Genomic DNA, 13,232 nt, shown 5'->3' with positions numbered 1-13,232 from the left:
TATACAAAAATAAATTTAAGAGACATTTTCGGCAAAATCATCTTCAAGTGGTTCATATATTTAATAGAGTGAATACCAGGAGTATTACTTCTGGATCTTAAGTGTTACAAAAGCATATATATAAAAATTTAAAATTTCTATTTGGATTTACTCTTGGTTATAACTTAAATAACAAACCTAGCAAATAACTAAACCATTAGTAAATATTTGGTAAATGTTTGCTGACAACTGGATCCTGAAAATTTAATTTCACAGCATTAAAATGCTATGTCTTGTTTTTCAGGCACAATATTTACTATCAATCCTGTATTACTTCTGGACAAAAAATCAAGAGTTCAGTTTCTTGTTGAAGCCAGTGATGGTGGAATTCCTGATCTGAGGGCTCTCACCTTAGTAGAGATAGAAATACAAGATATGAACAATTATGCTCCTGAGTTTGCGGTAGAATATTATAATCTCAGCTTGAGGGAAGATGCTCAAATTGGAGGCACGCTTGTCACATTTTCAACCATTGACCATGACTGGACCCGTGAAAACACACATGTTGATTATTCCATCATCAGTGGTAATTCACAGAATAATTTCCATGTGGAAACTAGTTTCATTCATTCAGAATATCCTTATAAGCAAGTTGGTTACCTGGTGTTGCTTCACAGTCTAGATAGAGAAGCGGCTGACAGTCATAAGCTTGTCATTCTGGCATCTGACCATGGCTTCCCTCCCATGAGCTCCACAGCCACGGTAGCAATAGAAGTACTGGATGTCAATGATAATCCTCCTAAATTCAACAGTCTGAAATACCACGCCCATGTCAAGGAAAGTACCTCTCTGGGGAGTCACATCACTGTGGTCTCTGCACATGACCGTGATGTGGGTTCGCATGCAGAAATCATCTACCACATCATCTCTGGAAATGAGATGGGGCATTTTCACTTGGAAGAGAAAACTGGAGTTCTTTATTTGATTAAACCTCTGGATTATGAAGAAACGACAAAATTCACTTTAACCGTTCAAGCTTCAGATGAAGAAAAGAAGCATTTTTCGTTTGCAGTTGTGCTTATCAATGTCCTGGATGATAATGACCATGCACCTCAGTTTATGTTCTCGAGCTTAAATTGTGTTGTTCCTGAAAATGTGCCTGTTTTCTCCACCATATGTTCCGTAAATGCTCTGGATTTTGACGCAGGTCCTTATGGAGAACTGACCTATTCTGTGTTATCGCCCTGTTCGGTCACTCACGGGATGCCTCATGATCATGACCCCTTCCTCATTGACCCTTTAACAGGGGATATTCACACTCAGCAAGTCCTTGACTATGAAAATGACAATAAATACTGCCTCACAGTGCAGGCAAAAGACAAAGGTGACTCAACAGCCACTTTAACGGTTTGGCTGGATATTGAAGGGATAGATGAGTTTGAACCCATGTTTACTCAAGAGGAGTATTTTTTCAACCTCCCAGAGAAGAATAAAGTGAGACAGCTGATCGGCAGAGTGGAAGCGTCAGACGCAGACGCGGGTATTGATGGGGTTGTTCTGTACTCTTTGGACGCTCCATCTCCTTTCTTTTTAGTGAATAAAACGAACGGAAACATCTATTTGACTAGAACACCTCCCCTAATAAGAAGTCAGTTCCGTGAACAAGACACCATTGAAATGAAAATCATTGCTCGTAGCCCCAAACCGGACTCCAGGTTTACATTGTGCACTGTTTTCGTGAACGTGTCTTCTTTCTCAGAAGGACAACACTCAGGAGTATCGGGCAGCAGCTTTTCAATCAGCCTTACGGTCTCCTTTTTAGTGTTTCTGATATTCATCTTCATTCTAATTGTACTGATTTTAAGACATAAACAAAAAGACGCAGCCAACAATTACAAAGACAAGAAAACATCGTCCACCTTAGATATCAGTTTGAGACTGACCACAGAGGGGAGCCTGCTCAAGCCCTTCCAGAAAACTAACGAGGGCAATAACGCGGTGGTGCCCGCGGACTCCCTGCCTGAGTGGTTGAGCTTAATAAGTATCATGGAGAAGGACATTGTGAATTTGTACAGGCACTCAAACTCCAGTGGCCACTGCTCTGTGGAAGGAGAAACTGCAGAAGATAAGGAAATCCAGAGGATAAACGAGCATCCTTACAGAAAGGATGCTGGCTCAGCTCTGAGTGACCAGGAGTCCAGGGTCCCGGACTCTGGAATCCCAAGGGACTCAGACCAGCTCTCCTGCTTGTCTGGAGAAACCGATGTGGTGGTCACTGCTGAAACAGCAGAAACCAGCCATGCATTTGAGGAAGAAGATCAAGAAGGCTGTGGCACAACCTATGCTCAAAATAATGTGTTACCCCAGACACTAAAGAAGAGAGAGGCAAAAGGGAGCATCCAGGCTGATGTCAGGAGAGAGTCCGTCTTTATTTCGGGGGATCAGGAAGCAAGGTGCGTGGCTCTTTCCACCCAGAGAACCTCTAATCACGATGTGAGAGGCAACTACCACTGGGATTATCTCCTCAGTTGGGAACCCAAGTTCCAACCTCTCGCCTCGGTATTTAACGATATTGCAAAACTAAAGGACGAATACTTACAGACATCTGGCATTCCTAAAGAGAAGTCTTTGGTTTTCCCACCACCTTTGATTACCGCAGTAGCCCAGCCCGGGCTTAAAGCAGTTCCACCAAGAATGCCAGCCAGAACCCCGGGGCAAGTGCTTCACAAATACCCACACTCCCCGCTTCCCTACCATCTTAGTTCTCTGCCTGAAGCCATGACTCCCAGCTTTTCTCCATCTCTTTTCCTGCTGACGGCAAAGACCCCTGCTGTGACCCCACGGTCGTCACGTGGGGAATCGTCGGGAACACATCTGAGTGGTACATGCCATGAACTTAAAGCAGAAGATGAAGTTCAGATATAACCTGATTGTGATGTCACCATCGGTCATGAACGGTTGAACAAGACATTCTTAAGCTAGCTCTTCAAGATTGGTTAAAATGCAGTCAGGGTTTGCAGAATCTCCTCATTTAAGTTTCTCCAATTTCTTCCAGCCTTAATGAGAAGTTATCCCCTCTTTTAACCTTTCTGTTTTGCTCTCAGGACTCAAGTTTGTATATAAAAGTAGTGTATATTCTGTCATACCTGGTTTTCTGTATGACTAAATCTCCAAAGAACACCATGAACTAGACTGACTGCCAAAATGTTTCTATGAAAATAAATGGAAAATAAGTATAGTGCAGTCCAGTCACATTACTGCTGATTACACTGCTATACTTAAAATAGATTAGTTAAGACTGAATAAGGAATGAATGTAGGACAGAAAATAATGGGGAGGGGAAATGGGGAACAATAAATTTAAATGTTAAAATGAAGTCATTTTCTGTAGATCTAGTATGTTTAGAGTTGTATTTCTCTCCTTTCCCCATATACCACATTTAGGGAGTTTTGCCATAATTTGAATTTTAATATGGTGTCTTTTGGACATCTAATGAGAAATTAAGAATGAAATTTGTCATAACTGTGCCAAATAAGAAAATTATTCCTGATTAAGTGAACCAGAAATGGTCTTGATAGAGGGCCAAGGATTGTTAGAAGCAATAAGTATATGGTTGACTGCCACCCAAGACATATTTGCTTGGCCTTCTTTACAAACAGAATGATGACTTTTTTTTTTTTCCAAAGCTCTGTCTTATAACATGGTACAGGTATAGAAATTAAATTTTAAAGATTAATTTGTAGATACTCTTCATTTTATTTTCTTCTAGATACAGTATCTTTGGGTGTGAAATAATTTATCCATTCAACCTCACTTTTAAAAGTTTGCCTAGATAAAATTATGTTATTAGCTAATAATAAATTTCATAGAGTAATTTAGCACTATATATATATTTTTTTTAAGTAGGCTCCACACTGGGCATGGAGCCCAATGCAGGGCTTGAACTCACGACCCTGAGATCAAGACCTGAGCTGAGCTCAAGAGTCAGATGCTTAACTGACTGAGCCACCCAAGTGCCCCTAGCACTATATTTTTAATTGAAGATTTTTTATATAAATATTTCTACTATAAAAGTTAAGAATGGATGTCAGAATTCTCTCTTCCATCTGTTCATACTCACCTTTAGTTTTAACTGTCATTAGATGGAGCAATTTGACAACGTGGTTAAAATAATTGTTTTGTATAGCTACTGTTTCAGCTATATAGTGGTGTTGTGTGGTGCTTACATATAATGCTATCTCCTTCTCTCTGGTGAGCCTGAGAATCCATCAAAGATTCTTATCCCTTCCAGAAAAGCAGAGTGCATGATGCTGCTGATGGTCCAGAAGTCATCCATGGTAGGCAACATGGCCAGGCTTTGGGATAAGAGTTTAGGATTCTAATGTCAAGTCTAGAAGGCATCTGATATGGTTTTCTTTAGTTAGTGTGAGCTTCTGCTGTAGAGATATTTCCTTTATTTTTTTCAGTAGGCCTCATCTGTAAAATTATGTGAGGTACCTAATTTCTCTTAACTAGAAAACATTGCAGGATGCCATGTTTGATATCTGCTTTTGTAGATAAATAATTCTAAGGCTTCCTATGCTGATTTTATTAATTATATATCTGCTGATTCTTAGATTGGGAACAAGCGTATAAAACCGCATCAGAAATTATATGAAACATGAAGGCTTTTGGACGAGCCTAGAATTCTAGGGAAAGTCATTTAGTCATGGAACACTTAAATATTAAAAGATGGATGCATGTCTCTCCTTTTCTTCATGGCATACAGGGAAGAAGTTTTCATGGTTTTCTAAAAAAATTAATCATTTCAGTGTTCCAATATTTATTCTCTTTGACTTCCTTCAAAAAATTACTTTGAGCATACAAAAGAAAACCTGTACTAATTTTTTTTCCTAATTATATATGGAAGTCTTGTTTTGCAACAGATTTATTACTAGGAACCAAAAACATTTTGTTGTTTTTAATTAGACAAGTTCTTCATTTTACTTATGTTTAAAAAAGAGTCATCCATCTAATTCTTCCCTGAGTTATTGGCCTGTGATTTGTTACCCATTCCAGACACAATTCTGCATTTTTTCTAGACATTTAATAAAAACAGAAGACATGAGGTATTTAGAGCTCTTCCTTATAATATCTGGTGGATTTTTAATTGATGACTTTATTATACTGTATCCAATGCCTCACCACCACCAAACACTGCTGCTAGTGGAGTTAAAACTGAAAATGTGAACACACTGGCTAAGTGTTTGCAATCAATCCTATGTCGGCCCTTTCAACTACAGTGCTTTTTTCCTGAGTAAACAATTTAATTTGTATAGTTTTCCTTCAAGTTTAATATTAACTTGCCTCATATGTTCTGTGTTACTTTGCTGATCTACACACCGGCTTTAGCACTCTGGAGGGGGTACAGAACTTGTTAGTGGAAAATCATATTAAGCCCCAAATTCATAAGCTATAAAATAAAAGACAGTTGTCTCTTGTGGAATTTTGGCTGCCTGAAATTCTGGACTTTCTTGTTGGCAGCTTCAAAATACTGGTGTAAATCAGTACCAAATGGATATCAAAATTCCATGTCCTAGTAGTAATCATTGAATTGGCTTCCAAAACAGATTCCTGGGCAAAGAAAGGGGGAAAAATGCTGTATCTTTAGGGATTTGGTCATTTAACTGTTCTTTAAGAATATTAAAATGTCCTATAAATTACTGGCTCCCTGCACGTACACATACCTAGTCTGGGATGGCTGTCCACTTGAGACAGGAGCTGTGCTTCTCAGCACCTCCACCCTCAGCCGCAGAACCCACCTTGCTGTGTTTTCCACAAGTTAGAGGGATGAAAATGAATTATTAATTTTAAAACTATTGCTTTGCCATTTTACACATACCTTAACTTTAGCTAAAAAACACAAAACATAATTGAAAGGATCTAAGATGATGATCCACTTCAAAGCAGTGAGGTACATGCAGTGAATCTGGTTGCTGGATTCTCGCAGGATATTACGGATAAATGCATTGGGTTTATCGTCACAGCATGTTCTGTTTGAGCGCCGTCTTTCTGGTCGTAGCCTTAGGATGAGGATAGTTTGGAAGAGAGTTAGGATGGAAAATCATTCTGTCCAAGAGGAATACCAAGATCAGTGAAGCTGTAGAAGCTTGGCTTTGACCAAGACTGGGCATCTAGCATGAGTCACTGAAGGTAGTTTTCATCCATTACTGAGGTAGAGGGAGAGAAGGAAGGAAGGCTGAAAGGGGAAATAGAAGAGTCAATCTGAAAAGCAATAATTTAGGGCACAGGTAGAGAGATGCAAAAAGGCAAAAGGTCAGGACCAAAAACTATTTTTCAGTGTAAAGATGTCACTGAGTCGTTTGTCCTTCAGAAGTTCATCTTGTCAAGGAATTTTTTTTTTTTTTTTGTAATCTCTTTTCTCCTTCTTCCCTTCTGTTCCTTTCAAGTATCTCCCTTCATTATCTGAAAATTTAGGTTTATCAAGTTGTGAACCTAAAGCTACATGACAATGACCTAGAATACATTCTACCATGAAAAGGTGAATTTGTTGTGGTTCTTGTTTCGGGGTTTTGGGGTGTGTGTGTGTGTGTGTGTGTGTGTGCGCGTGTATTATAGAATAAAAAATTGGGAATGATTACTTTACCTGCTCACTCCACATAACTTTGGCATTGAGAGTGACACAATTTTTAGTAGGTGACTTTACACATATTCCAAGCAATGGATAGTTTAAAAAGCAGTTGGGACAGAATATAGAATTTTAATACCTAGTCTTTTTTTCTGGTAGCTCATCCTTTTTAAAAATGAGTGATTGCCTGAGAGCTGTGATTTATATTAAAATATCACATTTCATACAACTTTTAAACCACAGATTAACACACAGGCATGGTCGATAGTTTTCAAATATTGTGAATTTTATTTGAATTCTGGTGGTATAAATTATTTTGATTCCACATAGATCAAAGAAATGTGTCTATTAGAAACAAAATTATGACAGTCTTAGTATGATCCAGCCCAAAGTGGCTGGAGTATCAGACTATACCTTTCATTTGTAAACTCAGAACTTGGCTATTTGATGACAATTTAGCACTTCCTACTGTTTTGGTCTACATAATTTTCCTCATTTCACCCAATATATTTGCTAAACCAAAACTGTGAAGTGAGTAATAGAGAGGGAGAAAGCATACCAAATAAATAACAGATGCACAAGTGCATCTCTTGAATGAGAAAGCATTATTTTGGTTAGAAAGCTAAATACATGGATTTCGTTGCTAGATAGTAAACCCTCAGGGCAAAGGCCTGGTCTCCACTTGTATTATAAAATACAGATGTTTCTGAGAATGAATGAGCACATATGTGAATGGGCACGGGGGGCCTGTAAGGTGAGGGTGTGATACATAGGCCTTGAACCTATTAGGTGGGAATTCTAATATAGTTCTGTGATTTAGCCAGTCAAAAGGCAGAAAGAAAGTAACTGTAAGATCTTGTCAAAATATTATAGAATATTTTAGATAAAATCAAGTGACTAGAAATTTTTCTGTAATCTGATTTGTTTTCTCTTTCTTTCTCCCTTCCTTACAATATTCATACATTTCTTGTGAGTTTTAGACATAATGGAAACAAGTTATTGATGACGTTCAAAAACACATTGTTTGAGGCAGCAACATTCATGACCAAACACATTGGTTTCATTTAATTTCAGATCCTGTGATAACCATGGCTGCCCTATGGCTGGCAGAATCAAGTTCTATCAGTATGAAAAGAGACTGCAGTTCTGTAGAAATGCCTAGAATGTTTAAATCAAAATGTATTAAAATTTAAAGTAAAAACAATATGAGGAGTTTATGAAAGATATTCTATATGTGCATATACTTAGTATGTGCTAAAAGTGATATTTTAAACAAGTACAGGGTATTTAATGAACGTATACTAAGTAGGAGGTAAATATGAAGTTATTTATCCTCATACAATAAGCAAAAATTAATTCTACTAAGATTAATGAGTAAAAATTAAAATTAAATCATAAGAACTGGAAGAAAAGCACAGAATAAAAGTGAGAAAGATCTTTTTTAAATATAAAAGCAAAGGTAGAGTACTAAATTTGAACTTAGCACCTAATAATAGAAAGCTTTATAACAAGTTATAAGAAATAATTATAAGAAATTATAGAATTAATATTATAAGAAATAATAACTGAGAAATGCTTCATAAATTTAATCAACAAATATTTACTTAGTACCTCTCGGGTACAAGGTATGGATCTGAGCTCTGGGAATATAGGAATCAACAGAACAGAAAAAGCCAGTGTATTTACAGTGCTTACATTTTACTGAGGGAGATAACAATAAAAATATGCTTTCAAGTAATGTTAAGTGTTACGATATAGAGAAAACTAAAGAAGGATATAGGGAAAACCAAAGACGAGATTGACAAGCTAGTAGGGGAATATAGCAGTACTGTTTGGATTGAATGCTCTGGAGAGGTGTCTCTGATATGATGCTATTTGAGTTGAATGAAGTGAATGAGCCATGGAAAGATCCAAAGGGAAAGCAGTGAAGTTACATGTGTCAGCAAGTATGGAAGCTCTGAGGTCAGAGCCACGTGGAGTGTTTGGGAAAGTATAAGCCAGCATGGCCTAGAACCTAGTGGGAGGAAAAGTAGTAGGAAGAGTAGGAAGTGAGATCATGGAGGAAACTAGAGTTCAAACCCTATAGGACCTTGTAGACTGGGATAAAAGGCTTCAGATTTTGTTCCTATTATCTGATTTTTATTTTTAAAGAGTAAGTAGCTACTTTGTAGAAGATAAACCAAGGGATGGGAGAAGGTTAGTGCACTCAGAGTACCCCAGTTAATTGGTTATTGCAGTAATCTCAGCTAGTGATGATTGTAGCTCTGTGTGGGTGTTATAATGGAGGTGAGCAGAGTCAAGATATATATTGAAAGTAGTGTTGCTAGCTCTTGATAATGAATTGAATGCGAGGTTTGGAGAAAATCAGACATGAGTCTAGGGTTTAAGAGAATTTAGGCTTCTACAGGAAAAAAATTTGGGAGTCATCAGACTGGATAGTAAAGTCATGGGATTGGATGAGATCACTGAGGAGTAAGTGTAAATAGAGAAAAGATCCCAGGACTGACTCCTGAAGCACTAAATGAAAAGTCAAAAAAAGAAAGAAGAGGGGCACCTGGGTGGCACAGTCAGTTGGGCATCTGACTTTGGTTTTGGCTGGGTCCTGATCTCAGGGTCATGGAATCCAGCCCTGCACAGGTCTCCACACTCAGTGGGCAGTCTGCTTGGATTCTCTCTCCCTTTCACTCTGCCCCTCCCTCCCCTCTAAAATAAATAAATAAATCTTGAAAGAAAGAAAGAAGACCCAGCACCTAATTCTCAGGCAAAACTATTGAAGAGAGATAGAAAAGCAGGGTAGTCCAAAAATCCCAAAAGCCAAGTAGAGAAAGTTGTTTAGATTGTAGTTGGGGCAAAATGCCAACATTAGTGTAGATTTTTAAACCTTCCCAGTCACCTTACCAAACAGTCAGAGAATCTAGAACAGTTAAAGTAAAATGGACATCATCTTTAACAAAGAGTGAAATCATTCCTACAAATTCTAGAATATGAACAGGTAAATAAAAGCACCAACTATTAGCAGTAACAGAGGGGAGAAAGTAGTAATTTCTAATTTTCTTTGAGCCTGAAAACAAAAAATCACCAAAAGTAGTTACCTACTTAAGGAAAAGTCTGTTCTTGGAGCAGAAACCTAGCAGGAAGGTCTGAGAATAACTATCAAAACTGGGAAAGGGCTGAAGAGCTCCTACTTAAGTATAGATGAATGTAGAAAGACTAAAGTATAAATTATATTATGCTGGTGTGTCCAAGTTCCCAGAGTTTCCAGAAATACACAATCAAAACTTCTAGAAGAACAGAATCCCACACTAAGTAAAGTCGACTGAAAGTAGAATTTAAATTTATATGATTAGTAAAGGGAGAGAAGTCCTAGATACAAAACAGGAAAGGGGACCAGAGAAAGTAGATGATACAGTGAGGTCCTACTTATAAGTACTTTGCAAAAAAAAGAGAAGAGGGGGCTCTAGAGCCATGAATCTAGGAAAGCTATCCTGTTCTGCCACCACCCCACACAGTAACTTCCTAAAATAAGAGGTCCCATCTCAGTAAAGCATGAGCAGCAGAAAATAATTGCAATATAAAATATATTGTAAGCAAACAGACTAATTCTCTGAATGATGTGCCAGTGTACAGTGGAGACACATCAGAAAATATGGCAAAAAAGGTCAAAGAAAATTGTGACAATATTTCAAAACTAGCTAAAGGAAATGAAGAAAACAATAAAAATTATAAAGGTGTAATCAATCAGAAAAGTTCAGAGATAAAAAAAAGACTAGCTGAGAGGAGGACATTAAATGAAAAACAGCTCAATGAATAATTAAGAGTAGAAGAAAAAATTCAGAAGACTAGACTGGAAAGAACAAAAAGTTAATAGATATTAATGAAACTGTAGTAAGTGAAATAGAAGAATGGAAAGGAAAAAATGAAAAACACCAAATGGAATTGAAAAAATGATAAGAGTTTGAGAGTTGATAGATTTAGAAGAATGTAAAAAAATGATTTAACACATGTCTAAATGTAATCCCCAAAGAGGAAACTAAAGAAATGAAACAGAACAAACATAAAAACCATAATTTAATAAGGCTTTCCAGACAAAATCCAAAATTTGAATCTACATATTAAAAAGGTATACCATATAAAAATCAACAGACAGCAGTTAATAACAAGATACATTTTAAAAATCTCTTAGCTTCAAAGAGAAAGAATATATCCTTTGGCCCTCCAGATAAAAACGCCAAGTTACAGGGAAAGAATGTAATTGACTTACTTTTCAATAGCAGTATTTTAAGCCAAAAAACTGGGGTACTGTTTTTAAAATACTTGAAGATAATGGAAGCCAAAAATGTGTACCTACCTAAACTTATCTTTAAGTATATCTGTCGTAAGTGAGGCTATGAATATGCAAAACCTCAAGAAATATTCCTGAAGGATGAACTAGAGAATGAATTCAGACAACTGAGAAATACTGGGGAAGGTTCACCATAAAGACATTAAAAATATTTAACTGTAGAGTCGATGGTAGATGTAAAGGTGGTAGAATAGTATATATTTAATATATGTCCTCACAATAAAAATAAATTGCACCTACAAAAAAAATGGAGGCAGACAAAAAGAGTATTTGGGAATAGAATACTTGCTAATTGCCTTATAGATGCCAGGTGGGGGTAAAAGTTATTAAAATTAGAAAGAAGATGAAATTTAAAAGAAGAAAAAAGAAATTAAATGTAAGAACAAATTAATGAGTTAGAAAAAGAAGTAAACAAAAAGAAATCCACAGAGTTTATGAATAAATAAATTGGTTCTTTAAAAATCAATTGAATCAGTTACATAAATGTGAGAAAATACAAAACGATAAAATAGTATATGAAATAAATAATATACAAAATAAGAAATAGCAAGGGGGGAATAATGATAGTTGTCAAAAGAAAGGAAGTTAAATCAAAAGACACTTTTCTGCACAACTCTACACAAATTCATTTGAAACCCTAAAAGAAATAGCTAATTTTCTAGGAAAATATGATTTGCCAAATTTGACCCTAGTAAACATACAGAATCTAAACAGAACAAATTTAAAAAATGAAATAAAGATGTAAAGAGTCTTCCCACAGACAGTTCTATAGTGAAGTTTTTATCAAACCTTTAAAGATTAGATCGTACAAATACTATTTATTCCAAAGCATGGAAAATAATGAATATAGAATTGATGTCAAAACCTAAAAATATCGCACAAAACACAAAACTGTAGCCTATTCCCATTTATGAACTAGTATGGAAAATTCTTAAAACATTAGCCAGAAGTTAAAACATAATGCATCATAACATCAGGATTTATTTCAGAAAAACAAAGATAATTAAATTTTAAGAAATTTTCATGTTCTAATTGCTTTTATGTTTAATTGTACAGATTAATTTCTACAATATTGGATTATGGTGGAGATATAAGGCACATTGTCTTTCTTGGCTTTTGCAGCAAAGAATAAACAGAATTCATCAAATTAATAGAGCTATGAAGAAAAAAATAATACAAAAATGTTCTTTAATGGCAAAAGGCACTTAACAAAATTTATGTAAAGAATACTCAGTAGTCATTAATGGATACATCCTTATAACAGATACTTCTTTAAAATGATATAATGGTATGTAACCCAAAACCTGTATCTTCCCCAATGAAGATACATTAGAACCTTTGCTGCAAAAGCCAGGAACAAGACAATATGCCTAGTATCTCCACCAAAAGCTAATATTGCAGAAATTAGAAATTAGTCTGGACAACTAAACAAGAAAGGAGTTAGAAACATAAGAATTTGAAAGAACAAGGTTAAAACTATTTTATCTGTATATACTATCTTTCTGAAAAATTCAAAATAATTGATGGAAAACTATATAGACAATGAAAGAATTCAGTAAAGTTGGAAGATACAATATTAATATGCAAAAATCAAATCAATATTCTTCACATATATGAACAATAATTAATTAGAAGATGAATGGAAAAGAAAATTTCATTTATATCAGAAAAAAAATCTAAGTAAAACCTTAACAACACCTAATATCTATGTGAAGCAAGTTATAATATCTCCTGGAGGACACAGAGGAGACTTAAATAGATGTTTTGGGGTTTGTTTGTTTGCTTGTGTTTTTGTTTTTTCAAGATTTTATTTATTTATTTATTTGACAGAGAGACAGAGAGAGTACAAGCAGGGGCAGCAGCAGGCAGAGGGAGAAGCAGGTTCCCCGCTGAGCAGGGAGCCAGATGTCAGACTCAATCCCAGGACCTGGGATCATAACCTGAGCAGAAGGCAGCCGCTTAACCAACTGAGTCACCCAGGCATCCCTAAATAGATGTTTTTGAATAGATTCAATGCTAAAAAGATGTCAATTGTTCCTAAATAAATTTACAAATTTAACCTGATTCTAATACAAATACCAAATTTTTCTGGAATTAAGTAACTTGATTATACAGTTTATTTGGATGAATAAACAAGAAAGCAAACAAGAATAGCTAGGAAACACTGAAAAAAAAATGTGTGTGTGTGTGTGTGTGTCTGTGCATGCAAGTGTTTATGCATGCACTAACCCTATCAGATATAAAATTATATCACAAAGTTTATAATTCAAATGGGGTGGTATT

General features: G+C 36.0%; 1 protein-coding gene across 1 annotated transcript in view; it reads left to right on the top strand.

The window, feature by feature from the left end:
* The window catches only part of DCHS2 (dachsous cadherin-related 2), a 247,311-nt gene extending 244,019 nt beyond the window's left edge, over positions 1-3,292 (top strand). The window contains 1 exon segment of the mRNA XM_027597418.2: positions 284-3,292. Coding sequence (XP_027453219.2) covers positions 284-2,904 — 2,621 coding nt within the window. The 3' untranslated portion in view covers positions 2,905-3,292.
* Positions 3,293-13,232: the final 9,940 nt, after the last annotated feature.

Source organism: Zalophus californianus, chromosome 2 (assembly GCF_009762305.2).
Source record: "Zalophus californianus isolate mZalCal1 chromosome 2, mZalCal1.pri.v2, whole genome shotgun sequence".
NCBI lineage: Eukaryota > Metazoa > Chordata > Mammalia > Carnivora > Otariidae > Zalophus > Zalophus californianus.
The sequence above is the reverse complement of the archived record's forward strand: the minus strand, read 5'-3'. Positions and strand labels throughout refer to the sequence as shown.